Raw genomic sequence first — 15,835 nt, forward strand, 5'->3', positions numbered from 1 at the left:
GGCAGGGCAGGCCAGGACCTCCAAGGTGTAGAGAGCCAGTTCATGCCACGTGTCCAGCTTGGATACCCAATAATTATAAGGCACAGATGAATCACAGGGGACTTTGATATGGTCGGCAAGGTACTCCCTCACCATCTTCTGAAACTTTTCCCTCCTTGGGAGAGTACCCCGCATCTCAAGGTCTATACGATGGCAGGGTCTGAGGAAACTGTCCCAGAACTTTGACAGTGTTCACCTGCCTCTGCTGGATTGCATTTGCGTCTCTCTCGTCTGTACTCCTTGGTTGTCCAATGAACTGTGACCACTGCTACTAGCGTTTTCAGATGGGAATTTTTTAAATAATTCTGCAACAAGGGCCTTCTCGTACTGCACCATTTTATTAGGCCTGTCCTGCAAGGGAATAAGAGACAGAAAGTTCTCCTTGTCACGTGGGTCTAGAACTGTCACCAACCAGTAATGACTGTCACCCAAAATTTGGACAACGCGAGAGTCACAAGAAAGGCAGCATAACATAAACTCATCCATGTGTGCCAGACTGCTGACAGGCAAGACTTCCGTGTCCTCACCAAGAGGACGACTTACCATGCTCTCCTCCTCATCCTCCTCCTGCTCCCCGTCCTCAGGCCATACACGCTGAACAGACGATATGACAGTTGTGCAGGTAGTACCGTCTATAGCGCTGGAAACTAGCTCCTGTTCTTCCTCCTCCTCCTCTTCCTCATTGTTACCCAATCCATGTTGGGATGAGATGAGGCTGGTGTTAGAACCTTGCTGTTAGGTTTTTTTTCCTTTGCTGGTCACATGACCTTGTTGGCCTATTTAATCCTGCTCCGCCCTTCTGGCTTTGCTGGACTTCATTGTATATCTACTTTCTAGCTAGCCTGTGCTCTGTATCTTACTCTGTTAGTTTGCTTGGTCTACGGACCTCTATGTTCTATCTATTTTGTTTGTTCGTCTGTCTGCTACTATTTCTGTTAGGAGGTGTCCCATATTCCTCCCAGTCCTTAGTACTTGTAGGGATTCCCTCCTCACATCTATAGGTCTCCGTACAGACTAGATTAGGGCTTTAGCAGGTCTGATCGCAGGATCAGGTTCCCTGTTACATCGTAGGGATTCAGCTGAGTCTTATAGTAGGGACAGATCTCCTCTCTTTCCTTAGCTTTGGTAGCAGAACATAACAGTAAGTCCAGCCTGCAAATTCTCTAAGGAAAGATTTTTTTTTTTTTTTTTTGTTCCATCATGGTGTCGGTTCAGGATTTGGCTAAACACCTGCAGGGACTCTCTCTGGAAGTGGCCGAGCTCCGTCAGCACGTGAGTAACTGTCCTGGAGCATATTTCTTGGAGCCTAAGGTATGTTTGCCGGATTTATTTTTTGGTGAACATCGAGAATTTTTTTCATTTAAAAATGCTTGCTTATTGTATTTTCGTTTGAGACCCAAGTCCTCTGGGGATGAATCCCAGCGCGTAGGGTTCATAATGTCACTTTTGCGCAAAGAGCCTCAGGAGTGGGCCTTTTCTTTGCAACCTAGTGATACATGCTTCAGATCAGTGGATAGTTTTTTTTCTGCTTTAGGACTATTATATGATGATCCTGACCGTGTCGCATGAGCTGAGACTGAGTTGAGACGTTTAAAACAAGGATCAGGTAATGTAGAAAAATATTGTACTCATTTTCGTCGTTGGTCCACTCAAACAGGGTGGAACGATTCTGCTCTGAAAAGTCTATTTCTTGCTGGGCTCAGTGAAAGGGTTAAAGACCTGCTAATTGCTTATCCTACACCTGAGGATTTGCAACAGGCTATGCAATTAGCTATACGGGTGGATAGAAGACTGCGTGCTAGGGTTAATGAGAGCAAATCCTCTGCTATGTCAGTTTCTGGTTATGATAATGTGTGTACTAACAGTGGTGAACCGATGGAGATTGGATCGGTGGCACCTCGCTCTCAAGAAAAAGACCGTCGTTTTTCAGAAGGCTTGTGTTTCTATTGCGGAAAATCTGGTCATTTGATTAAAGGCTGTGAGCTTCGTATGAAGAAAGAAAAAAAAATGGTCAGTCACGCCCGTATTGCCTGTTTAAATTCCAAGGGTATATTTTTAGCTGCTTCCACGATTGCTCAGGAAAAATTAATGGAATTTCGGGTGTTTGTTGATTGCGGGTCTACACTGAATGTAATTGATGGGGGATTCGTGGAAAAACTCAATTTAAAACCTGAACCTTTATCATCCCCCATTGCTGTGGTTTCTGTGGATGGTTCCCCTTTGAAGAATATTACTCTCAAGGTCTGTGAATTTCCTCTCACTATTAATGGTGTTCACCATGAGAAATTGGATTTGGTAGTGTTGAATAACTTGCCTTCTCCAGTAATATTGGGTTTGCCCTGGTTAAAATTTCACAATCCTGTACTGGATTGGTCTACCAGTGAAATTAAATCCTGGAGCCATAAATGTTATGACAAGTGTTGTAACGGGCGTATTGCAGCTTTGGATAGGGGAGAATTGCCTGTTCCTATTCAGGATTTTTGGAGAGTTTTTTCTGAGAAGGAATCGCAGGTTTTGCCTCCCCATAGAGACTATGATTGTTCTATTGAATTTGTCCCTGGAGCGACTCTTCCTAAAAGTCGTTTATTTAACCTTACTATTCCTGAGAGGAAGGCTTTGGAGGAATACATACAGACAAGTTTGGCCGCCGGTCACATTAGGCCCTCTAAGTCTCCTGTGGCGGTTGGATTTTTTTTTGTAAAAAAAAAGGACGGCGGTTTACGTCCTTGTCTGGATTTTCGTGAGATTAACAAAATTACGGTACGCAATCCTTACCCACTGTCATTGATTCCTGATCTGTTTAACCAGTTATTGGGGGCCAAGTGGTTCTCTAAAATTGACCTTAAGGGGGCATACAATCTGTTGCGCATGAAGGAGGGTGATGAATGGAAGACTGCTTTTAACACTCCTGTGGGTCATTTTGAGAATCTGGTTATGCCTTTTGGTCTTACTAATGCTCCTGCATTTTTTCAGAATCTGATTAATGACATCCTTAGACCTTTGATCGGTAAAAATGTGGTTGTGTATTTGGATGACATTTTGATTTATTCGCCAGATCTGGAGTCTCATTGGCGGAGCGTGCGTGAGGTATTACAGTTATTAATGGACAATTCGCTTTTTGCTAAGCTGGAGAAATGTGAGTTCGCTGTACAGAGAATTAGTTTTTTGGGCTACATTATCTCCAGCAAAGGTTTTGAGATGGATCCGGTTAAGGTTCAGGCTGTTCAGGAATGGCCTAGGCCTATTGGTTTGAAATCGATACAGAGGTTTTTGGGTTTCGCCAATTACTACAGAAAATTCATAAAAAATTTTTCTAGTATTGTCAAACCTCTGACTGATCTCACCAGGAAAGGTGCTGATGCGGTTCAGTGGTCTTCTGAGGCCATTGAAGCTTTTGTGTATCTCAAGGAGAGGTTCACCTCTGCTCCCATCCTTATGCAGCCTGATGTTACTAGGCCGTTTTTGGTTGAGGTTGATGCTTCCTCTGTGGGGGTTGGCGCAGTATTGTCTCAGGATAACGGGGATGGATTACATCCCTGTGCCTTTTTTTCAAAAAAATTTTCGGAGACTGAACTGAATTACGATATTGGTAATCGGGAATTATTGGCTATTAAACTCGCATTTGAACACTGGCGCCACTTCTTGGAAGGTGCGGAATTTCACGTTCAGGTTCTTACGGATCATAAAAATCTGATATATCTTGATGCTGCCAAGCGCCTGAATGCCCGTCAGGCTAGGTGGGCACTGTTTTTCTCGCGGTTTAATTTCTCCGTTACTTACATCCCTGGTACTAAGAATGTTAAGGCGGATGCCTTGTCTCGCAGTTTTTCTCCCATAGTCGGTGCTGAGAAAGAGGAAAACATTTTACAAGAAGGTGTTGTGATAGCTGCTTTAGACTCCGTTTTGGAAGATGAGATTCTTAAAGCTCAGGAGAATGCCCCATCTAACACTCCTCATGGGAGGTTGTTTGTGCCTGGGACCTTTAGGAGAGATTTGTTTGTTGAGTGTCACGAATCTCGGTTGGCAGGTCATCCCGGAATCTCTGAGACCAAGAGACTGGTGGGTCGCAGTTTTTGGTGGCCTGGATGGCAGAAGGAAGTCATTAAGTGGGTGCGCCAATGTACTATATGTGCTAGATCTAAGTCCTCACATACTCCTGCTGCGGGGTTGCTTTGTCCTTTGGAGGTCCCCAGTGCTCCTTGGACACATTTGGCTATGGACTTTATAACTGACCTTCCCTCCTCTGAGGGTTTTACTGTCATCTGGGTGGTCGTGGACCGTTTTAGCAAGATGTGTCACTTGGTTCCCTTCGTCAAACTGCCCTGCGCTAAAACTCTCGCTAAGGCCTTTGTCAAGGAAATTGTCAGACTTCATGGCGTTCCTACTAACATTGTTTCTGATAGGGGTCCTCAGTTCGTGGCTCGTTTTTGGCGTGCCTTTTGTGACAGGTTGAGAATTCATTTGTCGTTTTCGTCCGGATATCATCCTGAATCTAATGGCCAGACAGAAAGGAAAAACCAGGATGTTGAGCAGTTCTTGCGTTGTTTTGTGGCAGACAATCAAGAGGGGTGGTCTGAGTTTCTGCCACTTGCCGAATTTGCTCTGAACAATCATACATCTTCTTCTGCTGGTTGTTCGCCTTTTTTTTTTGTTCTGGGAGACATCCGTCGTTTGGGTCGTTCTCCAAGTTGGGATCTGCCGTGCCTGAGGAGGAGAATTTTTCCGGTGATTTGGAAAGAGTTTGGACGGATGTGCGTGGTAATCTTCAGGAGGCCAACAGAAAATCTAAAGACTACTTTGATAGGAAACGACAGGAGGTTTTGTTCGCTGTTGGTGACATGGTTTGGTTGTCCTCTAGGAATCTGCGGTTGAGGATTCCTTCTAAGAAATTGGGTCCCAAGTTTGTAGGGCCCTTTAAGGTGCTTCAGGTTGTCAACCAATCTGCTGTTAGGTTGGAGGTTCCTACCTCCTGGAGAATTAATCCGGTCTTTCATGTCTCTCTGTTAAAAAAAGCTGTTGTGTCGGATGGTGACGCCTCTGCCTCTGTTCCTCCGGTGGTGGAGGACGGGGAATATGAAATTTCTCGCATCCTTGACTCTAGACGGTATAGAGGTAGTTTGCAGTATCTTGTGGCCTGGAAAGGTTTCGGACCCGAGGATAACTCTTGGGTGAGGTCAGATGATGTTTCCGCGTCCAGACTTATCAGAGCGTTTCACAGGAGATTTCCTGATAAGCCTGGTCCTAGGGGATCCGGAGGATCCTCTTAGAAGGGGGGGTACTGTTAGAACCTTGCTGTTAGGTTTTTTTTCCTTTGCTGGTCACATGACCTTGTTGGCCTATTTAATCCTGCTCCGCCCTTCTGGCTTTGCTGGACTTCATTGTATATCTACTTTCTAGCTAGCCTGTGCTCTGTATCTTACTCTGTTAGTTTGCTTGGTCTACGGACCTCTATGTTCTATCTATTTTGTTTGTTCGTCTGTCTGCTACTATTTCTGTTAGGAGGTGTCCCATATTCCTCCCAGTCCTTAGTACTTGTAGGGATTCCCTCCTCACATCTATAGGTCTCCGTACAGACTAGATTAGGTCTTTAGCAGGTCTGATCGCAGGATCAGGTTCCCTGTTACATCGTAGGGATTCAGCTGAGTCTTATAGTAGGGACAGATCTCCTCTCTTTCCTTAGCTTTGGTAGCAGAACATAACAGCTGGGCTGTGTGGAATCACCCTGTATGGTTCCTTGCTCCATCTCATCATGCTCTGCCTGCAATGCATCCTCTTTAATTGTGAGAAGAGAGTGTTTCAGAAGACAGAGAAGAGGGATGGTGATGCGAATTATGGTGTCATCATCACTCACCATCTTGATGGAGTCCTCAGAGTTTTGGAGGATGGTACAGATGTCTAACATCCATGTCCACTCCTGAGGTCTTATGTGTGGAGTCTGACCTGAATACCGATGGCCTTGTTGATGCTGGTACTCAACAACTGCCCTCTTCTGCTCTCAAATCCTCCCCAATATCTGCAATGTAGAGTTCCAATGCATGGGGACATCGCAGATCAGTCGGTAAGCTGGAAGCTGCAAATGCTGCTGAAGCACGGCAAGGGCGGCGGAAAAAGTAGCTGACTTTCTAAAATGGATGCTCAGCGGCATACTTTGACAAGCAGATCTGACAGATCCTGGTAGGTTTTGAGAAACCGCTGAACCACAAGGTTAAGCACATGGGTCAGGCATGGTACGTGTGTGAGCTTGCGCGCTTCAGAGCCGCCACCAGGTTCCGGCCATTGTCACACAAGACCATCCCTGGCTGTAGGGTCAGCGGTGTCTGCCACAGATCTGCCTGCTCTTTCAGAGCTGTCTATAACTCTTCAGTATTGTGCGGTTTGTCACCTAAGCATATTAGCTTCAGCACAGCCTGTTGCCGCTTGGCCAAGGCAGTGCTGCAGTGCTTCCAGCTTGCGACTGATGTGATCATTTTGGAGATGGAGGCTGAAGAGGAGGAGGAGGTGCAGGAGCTGTAGAATGTGGGGGCAACCCTGATTCACCTAGGGCCCGCAATCCTCGGTGTCGGGAGGACGTGTTCCATCCCAAGGTCCGACTGGGTCCCGGCTTCCACTATATTAACCCAGTGTGCCATCAGCGAGATGTACCATCCCTGCCCACAAGCACTTGTCCACGTGTCTGTGGTTAGGTTGACTTTCCCAGTAACTGCATTGTTGAGGGCACGGCTAATGTTGTGGGGCACGTCCTCGTGTAATGCGGGGACGGCACACCGGGAGAAATAGTGGCAGCGCAGCTGGGGACCGAGTGTTAGAACCCTCCTGTTAGTTTTTTTCCATTTTGTGGTCACGTGACCTGCTGCCTATTTATTCCAGCTCCGCCCTTCTGGCTTTGCTGGACTCTAGTGTTACTTTGACTCTTAATCTAGCCAGGTGCTTTGTACCTATCTCTATAGTTTGCTTGGTCCTTGGACCTCTAAGTATTTTTGTCTGTTTGTCTTTTTGCTCCACTACAACTTCTGCTAGGAGGTGTCCAATTTTGTCCCAGTCCTTAGTACTTTTAGGGACCCCTCCCTTATATCTATAGGTCTGCGTTCAGACTAGCTGAGGACGAAGGTGGGTCTGTTCACAAGGAACTGGTTGCCCGCTGCATCGTAGGGAATCAACTTAGTCCTATTGTAGGGACAGTTTTCCTATCTTTCCTTAGTTCTTGTAGCAGATCATAACACCGAGTACCGAGAGATGGCCGCCACCATCAGGTTGCGGAAAGCTTCCGTCTCCACGAGCCTAAAAGGCAACATTTGCGAAATATATGAATTTAGTAGTGTGGCCTGTGGGGCGTTGGCTGCATATTTGCGCTTGCGTTCCAAGGACTGGGGTATGGACAACTGAACGCTGTGCTGGGACAAGGACGTGGACATGCTTGGTGATGGTGCTAGTTGAGGGTGTGCAATGACACGTGCAGGGCGGGGGGCATCTTGTCATGCGCCATGGACAGGGGATTGGCGTGCATGTACAACAGCGGAAGAAGCAGTGGTGTTACACGCAGACACTATTTCTGAACCCTGAGGTTTGGCCCACTTAGTCAGGTGCTTTGCTGCAATGTGCCTGATCATGCTGGTGGTGGGTCAGGCTGCTAGTTTTGCTACTCCTGCTGATGCTGGCCTGGCAGGTGGTACAAATGGCCTTTTTGGGGTAATCTGCAGAGTCTTTAAAAAACAACCAGACTCGGGAAGACCTAACAGTTGTACTGGCAACTTCCGTCGTGTTGACGTTATGAGGAATGCTTTCCCGCCTTCTGTCTGCGGCCACCACACTGCTTCTTCCTGCCTGTTGTGGAGCTATGCCTCCCTTCCCCTGTGTGCTGCTGTCCTCGCTCTGTATGTCGTCCCCCTGCCAGGTTGGGTCGTATACTATATCATCCAACACCTCGTCTTCCACTTCCGCACTCTGGTCCTCCTCCTGACTTTCTGGCAATTGTGTCCCATCATCCACCTATTGTGACAGTAATTGAACTTTCCCATCATTGCCTTCGTGTGACCGTGGCTACTCCAATATTTGGGTATCGCTACATGCGTTCTCCTCTTGACTCACTTGAAGCTGGCCAGGTGAGAGGCCCGAATCTACAAATGGAAAAGTGAACTGCTCTTCTGAGTGTCCAAGTGTGGGATCAGTTGTCTCCGGGCACTTGGCATGGTGGGAGGAAGGAGGATCAGGGTTAGGAATATGTGGTCCAGACTCACGGCTACTGAGACTTGACCGTTTGGAAGACAGGGTGGTGCTATCCAACCAACAACCTTTTGACACTGCTCTGGGTTCAATAGTGGTGTACTATGGTCCCCTAGTAATTCGGACAGGTGGGACAGGAAGGTCGAGTGACAAGATGTGGGTGTTTGTTGTGGCACAATATCAGCTTGCCCACGTCCTCGGCCTTTCCATGCACCGTCACCATTACGTCCACTTCCCTGTCCCTTGCCACGCACTTTGCCCATTTTAAATGGAGGACAATATTTTACACATTCAGAAGAAATGGCAGATTTTGGAACGCAGTTATATGTGATACGTCTGACAGAGAACCACAGTTTTAAATAGCAGGCCTGTAATTTACTAATTTTATTCTACACAGAGACCTAGTGTGAATAGCTTGACCGACACACTGCAATGAAATGGAAGGCAGTAATGGCTGATTTTGGAAGGCTGTTATATGGGTTATGTCTGACAGAGAACCACAGTTTTAAATAGCACGCCTATAATTTACTAATACTATTCTTCACAAAGACCTAGTGTGAATAGCTTGACCGACACACTGCAACAGAATGGAAAAGGAGGCCAATATTTTCCACATTCAGTTCAAATTTCTGGATTTTATTGCTGAAATATGGAACAGATCTGGCTGTATTCTGTACAGTGGTACCGAGCAGTGGTGAGCACGTTCGCTCATCAATAATATCTATACATAAGTGTCAGTACCAAAAGCCAGTATAGTCCACTGGGGAATAAGAGGTAACAAATATAAATAGCTAATAGTACCAAGCTCACCTAACATACAGTACATCCGACGCGTGTTTCACAAATGCTCCATCGGGGTGTGGGCTATACTGGTTTGGTTTTTGGTACTGTCACCTATGTATAGATATACATTTATGTCAATGAATACTGATTCAGATTTATTTTTACTTTTCATATATACTTGTGATCTATAGACTTTCACGATGTCTGTTTGTATTGCCGTGTCTTTTGTACATTGTTGTTTTTATGAAATGTGTTTAATAAAAGCTATTATATTTCAATTACTGGTATAATTTATGTTGTCCTGACACAGATTGCTTCTTTCTTTTTTCTTATTCGTGCCTTTTTGGGACAATTATACTCTCTAGGATTGCAAGCCTTGGTAGCAAACTTATAAGTACAGTTGTTATGTGGAACCAGAGAGAGGAGAAAATCCAAAAAATAAGTGGGCGCTGCTGTCAGCAAAGAACTGTAGAAACCAGACGTTTCAATATTGAGCCTTCTTCCGCTCATTAAGAAATACATGGTTCTAGTGCTGAAACACCTTGTCTGTTTGTCCTTTCGCAAAGTCTTTTGGTGACGACTAGTGTTGAGCGATACCTTCCGATATCAGGAAATATCGGATCGGATTGGATCGGGCCGATACCCAAAAAGTATCGGATATCGCTGATTCCAATACCGGAAATCAATGGAAGTCAATGGGACACAAATATCGGAATGAAAATAAACCCTTTCTTTCCTTGTAGGTTAATTCTACATGAAGGAAAACAACTAACAATAATGTAGAATGTATTGGGGGAGGTGGTTGCCCAAATCGATGGGAACAGTGCTCACAGTGAAACATGAAAAGCCGGCAATTCAGCAGCGGCATACACCGGTACCCGACAATTTAGAACAGAAAGAATAGAGCTTCACACACAGATTAGATAGATAGAAACATGTCAGTCACATATATATGAAGTACAGTGACAGTGTTGCTTACTGTACTTGTCATTTAGTGTAAAGGATTTATTTAAAAAAATATTAGTGTTTTCATGCACTGTCTCTTTAAAAAAGCCGGCCGGCAATTCAGCAGCGGTACCCGACAATTTACAACAGAAAGACAGAGCATCACACATAGATTAGAGAGATAGAAACATGTCAGTCACATATATATGACGTACAGTGACAGTGTTGGTTACTGTACTTGTCATTTAGTGTTAAAATAAAGGATTTATTAAAAAAAAAATTGGCGTGGGGTTCCCCGTAATTTTAGTCTCTAGCAGAGGTTAAGCAGACAGCTGGGGCAGATGTTTGAAGCCTGGGAAGGGGGTAATACCCACGGAGCTCCCCAGGCTACTAATATCAGCCCCCAGCTGAATACCTAGCCTTTACTAGCTATTAAAATGGGAGACCCCCCCAAAAAAATGACGTGGGGTCCCCCCTATTTTAATAGCTAGCAAAGGCTAGGCAGACAGCTGGGGGCTGATATTAATAGCCCAGGAAGGGTGCCATGAATATTGGCCCCCTCCCAGGCTAGAAACACCAGCCGTCAGCCGCCCCAGAAATGGCGCATCCATAGGATGTGCCAATTCTGGCACTTAGCCTCGCTCTTCCCACTGCCCTGTAGCGGTGGCAGTGGGGTAATAGGGCTGGGGTTGATGTCAGCTTATAATGCCAGCTGACATCAAGCCCAGGTTAGTAATGGAGAGGCGTCTATAAGACACCCCCATTACTAACTCCATAGTCAAAGTTACAAAAAAACCACAAACACCCAGAATAAAGTCCTTTAATTGAAATAAAGACACAATTCTTTATTGTTCTAAATTAAACCATACTTACTATCACGCCCATTCCAGCTGAAGCCAACGATCTCCTGCAATAAAAGTAAAATAATAAAGCAACATCATCCTTACCTTTCCATGGTTCCCACGACAGCTTCAGCTCTGCTACATCGAGATGACAGGCTGGACCGCAGCAGAAATCTGCCATCCAGTCTGTCATCCCGCAGACACTGAGAAGCGCAGGCATGCTTGCGCTCCTCAGTGTCTGGCTGTGACGGCATCCAGATGAGCCGACAATGAACTCAGCTCATCTCATGCACGTCACTGACAGCGTGGGAGAATTCTCCTGCGCATGCGGTGAGCGTGAGAGACTCGGCTCATCTGGATGCCGTCACAGCCTGACACTGAGGAGCGCAAGCATGCCTGCGCTTCTCAGTGTCCGCGGGATGACAGGCTGGATGGCAGCTTTCTGCTGCGATCCAGCCTGTCATCTCGATGTAGCAGAGCTGGAGCTGTCCTGGGAACCATGGAAAAGTAAGGATGATGTTGGTTTTTTATTATTTTTCTTTTATTGCAGGAGATCATTGGCTTCAGCTGGAATGGGCGTGTTGGTAAGTATGGTTTAATTTACAACAATAAAGAATTGTGTGTTTATTTCAATTAAAGGACTTTATTCTGGGTGTTGTGTTTTTTTAAATACTTTACTAGAAATTCATGGCGGTCATGTCTAATATTGGCGTGACCCCATGAATTTCGGGCTTAGGGCCAGCTGATAATGCCAAGCTGGCCCTAACCCCTTTATTACCCAGTGAGCCACCGCACCAGGGCCCTGGATGAGTTGGTACAGCGCCAGAAGATGGCGCTTCTATGAACGCGCCATTTTCCGGGGTGGCTGCGGACTGCAATTTGCAGCGGGGGGGACCCAGAAAGCTTGGGCCTCCCTGCGCTGCAGATTCCAGCCCCCAGCTGCCTAGTTGTACCTGGCTGGACACAAAAATAGGGCGAAGCCTCACATAACGTATTTTTTTTTTTAATTATTTCATGAAATTCATGAAATAATTAAGAAAAAAAGGGCTTCCCTATATTGTTGTGTCCAACCAGGTACAAATAGGCAACTGGTGTTTGGGGGCAGCCCCTTCCTGCCTGCTGTACCTGGCTGGACACAAATATAGGGCGAAGCCCCACATCAATTTTTTTTAAATTATTTCATGAAATAATAAAAAAAAACGGCTTCCCTATATTGTTGTGCCCGGCCAGGTACAAATAGGCAGCTGGGAGTTGGGGGCAGCCCGTTCCTGGATGCTGTACCTGGCAGGCATACAAAAAAATGGCAAAGCCCACGTCAAAATTTTTGGGAAAAATTAATTAAAAAATAAATAATAATTTAGGGACTGCATCTTTATTAACCCCTCAAGTGTCATTTAGTGTTAAAATAAAGGATTTATTAAAAAAAAAATTGGCGTGGGATCCCCCATAATTTTAGTCTCTAGCGGAGGTTAAGCAGACGGCTGGGGCAGATGTTTGAAGCCTGGGAAGGGGGTAATACCCACGGAGCTTCCCAGGCTACTAATATCAGCCCCCAGCTGAATACCTAGCCTTTACTAGCTGTTAAAATGGGAGACCCCCCCCAAAAAATGACGTGGGGTCCCCCCTATTTTAATAGCTAGCAAAGGCTAGGCAGACAGCTGGGGGCTGATATTAATAACCGAGGAAGGGTGCCATGAATATAGGCCCCCTCCCAGGCTAGAAACACCAGCCCTCAGCCGCCCCAGAAATGGCGCATCCATAGGATGCGCCAATTCTGGCGCTTAGCCTCGCTCTTCCACGCTGCCCTGGTGCGGTGGCAGGGGGTAATAGTGGTGGGGTTCATGTCAGCGCCAGCTGCCATGAAGCCCAGGTTAGTAATGATGGGCGTCTATAAGACACCCCCATTACTAACCTACAAAGTGTTGAAAAGAAAAAACACACACTACACCCAGAAAAAAATAATTTATTTGAAATAAAACACACCGCTTTATTTAATTCTTAGTTTACTAAAAAAAATAGTTACCTGTCCACGTTCCTGCGCTGATCTCCCATGCACAGCTGTCACATCTGGAGATGGTGACAGCTGTGCATGGCTGCTGTAAGCTCACACTGCCGGGAACACGTCCGCTCCCGGCAGCGGGAGCCCCTGACTGAGGTCACCGGAGTGCATTCAGTCAGCGCAGCTCCGGAGACCTCCTTTACGGCACTGCTGTACCGTGGGAATTTCTCACGGTACAGCAGGGCCGTAAAGGAGCTGACCGGAGCAGAGCTGCCTGAACTCCGGCGAATCCGCTTATGCAATGACGGGGCTGCTTTACGGCCCCATCATTCTAGCGGCGGCAGCGGTTCAGAGCGGTCACATTCTATGTGGCTGCTCTAAACTGGAGATCTTCGTGGGACACTCGTGGACTACTACGGAGGGGTAAGGATAAGGTTGTGGTTTATTATTTTATATTTTATTACAGGAGATCGATGGCTTCGGGGAATTAGGTGTCTAGGTGAGTATAGGTGTAGTTTTTTATTTTTTACTTTATTTTAGGTGGCGATCGGCGGGGACAGGTAATGTATAAACTAATTTATTTTAGGTAACCACTGGCCACCAATGAAATGTATTTAAAATTTATTGGGGACCAACAACCCCCCCCCCCAAAAAATGGGGGCCTAAATAAAACATGTATAGGGGCAAAAATAGAAAACTATGGGGAACAAAATAACATATGGGCCAGTTTAAAGGGCAATTTAAATAGCAGGATCAGGCTGATGGGAACTACTGCTCCCATCAAGCTGATCCTGCTGGCACGAGTGGACGGGGGACAGACATAGGCCGATGGGAGTAGTAGTGTCACATCGGCCTATGTCTGCCTGCACGCACACATCGCGCAGACACATCGCACAGACACCACGCACACACCAATCATGACAGGCTGATGGTCTGGGAGGTGAGGCTGACCTGTGCGGCCGTGGGAAAGTTCATGTGAGTTCATGCAATGTAGTTAAGCATGAACTCACATGAACCCTCTGAGGGCACCGCGGCTACTTCAAATGAACAGCTGATCAGATACCTTAGCTGTTCATTTGAAATAACTGGCGGGAGAGCGCAGCACAGAACGGGAAAGCCGGCGGTGAAGTCTTTTCACTGCCGACTTCCCCGCCCGGGTCCTTCGCTCCCCACTCCCTGGTGCTGCGCTCCCCGCCCAGTCCTAACTTACGATCGGGATGGGAGGTGGCAAGGGGAGCGGAGGATCGGGGTGGGAGGCTGCGCGGGAAGCAGTATGGGGCTGTGTGATTGTTTAAAAGCCGGCGGCTTTTTACCGCCCGCCGGCTTTTAAACAATCAGGAAAATTCTGGGATGGCATTCTGATGACGGGCTGGATCGCAGCTGAGCGTTGCCATCCAGCTTGTCATCCTTCAGAGACACTGCAGAGCGCAGGCATTATGGGAACTTCCGATTCCGGTATCCGATATTGTAAAAATATCGGAACGCCGATACCGCGAATATTGGCCGATACCCGATATTACAGTATCGGAATGCTCAACACCAGTGACGACACATGACCACCTATTCTTTTGATATTTTTTATCATATCCCTGAAAATCAAGATGAGCTAGGGCGCACAAACATAAGGAAAACTATTTTCTTGAGTGAAACAAAAGCTTTCGACAGAAGATATCCATCATGTCCAGCTTCTCAGCCAAAAGTGTTGTAGGCCAACTAGGGTATTGTGGCTGCTGATTAATCAATGATGAAGGAAAACCAGCAGAAAGCAAGGATAGTCTGGGTCCTGCTGACATTACAAGCCGGCTCAAGCAGAATTTGGCACATGCACAGTGAAGAGAGGTGTACTGCCACTGGGACTGGCTTGTAATGCCAGGAATGCATGACTGAAGAAGATGTGAATTGACCCTTGAATCTTCACAGGTAGTGCGTGCTACATTTTTTTCTCTTAATTGCAGAGAAGGCCAAATTTGGAAAAATATTACCAACCTCTATAACAACACGAGACAGGGGTTATGGACAGAATATTTGAGGACAAGTTGCCTTTAACGTCCAATACACTAATAGGGCATATAAGAAGGTTAATAGTATGAAAACTACCAACCAAAAAGATATATAACAGATAGATAAAACCAATAATGACTTGTGTGTAGGTGAATCTCGATCTTACAGATACATAAATGGTTAAGTGCATGCTTCCCTTCTCGGTATAAGTTAAAATGTCATGGTAGAAATGTGCTGTAATACCCTGTTTAGTGTAAGCCTTATTCTGAGCAACCAATTTATGAACATTTGCATCATATCTTCCCACTAATTGGGATTTCAAGAGTCAGAAAGTGGAATTATTTCAGCATTTCAGACAAGAGCGTCTGGTAAATCAATACGTGGATTCACCCCGGGAAGCCGCACAGAGTCTGCAGCGAAGGCCTTTTGCACCTGTTGTCACAATCATTAATCATTTCCAGTAACGGCTAAGAAATAACCTCCAATGCTTCAAGAGCAATTTGCCTTGTACAACATCTTGGTGTGTTTGATGAATGTACTCACTTCTCCCTGTTGAATATGATAAATTCTTTTCTCACAGTGTCCAAACATTGCTGCAGATGTCCGTTCTGAAAGAAGAGAATGAAGGTTAGTCTTTAATATTAGCTCGCAACGGGGTCGTGACCTGAACAATATCATTTATTATTGAATAATGGTTTCTAAGTACAGGAATATCTCAAAATATAAAATAAACAGTGATTTTGAGTCTGGTGGATCTGACCAGTCATTTGTACTGCGGACATATAATACTACATGTATACATATATGGCCACCCAGGACATCCTCTAACTAACAGCTGAATGTACGGCTCTTCCAAATGAAAAGCAGTTGTTACATTATGAATCAGATCTCGATAAACAAAATTTTGTACTGATAACAATATGTAATTCGTTGAGAACAAAATGACAAGTCAACATCAACGGTCAATGGAAGCCAGAATCATCAACCAATTGTTGGCTGGATTCCA

General features: G+C 45.8%; 1 protein-coding gene across 4 annotated transcripts in view; it reads right to left on the reverse strand.

Annotated features, from left to right (window-relative positions):
• STK32B (serine/threonine kinase 32B) overlaps positions 1-15,835 on the reverse strand; it is a 481,347-nt gene that overhangs the window by 23,315 nt on the left and 442,197 nt on the right. For all 4 annotated transcript variants that reach the window (XM_073648385.1, XM_073648355.1, XM_073648366.1 and 1 more), the window contains one exon: positions 15,373-15,437. In XM_073648385.1, coding sequence (XP_073504486.1) covers positions 15,373-15,437 — 65 coding nt within the window. The remainder of the gene's footprint in view (positions 1-15,372; positions 15,438-15,835) is intronic.

Source organism: Phyllobates terribilis, unplaced genomic scaffold (assembly GCF_046119375.1).
Source record: "Phyllobates terribilis strain yellow unplaced genomic scaffold, ASM4611937v1 Scaffold_1__5_contigs__length_1240528914, whole genome shotgun sequence".
Taxonomy (NCBI): Eukaryota; Metazoa; Chordata; class Amphibia; order Anura; family Dendrobatidae; genus Phyllobates; species Phyllobates terribilis.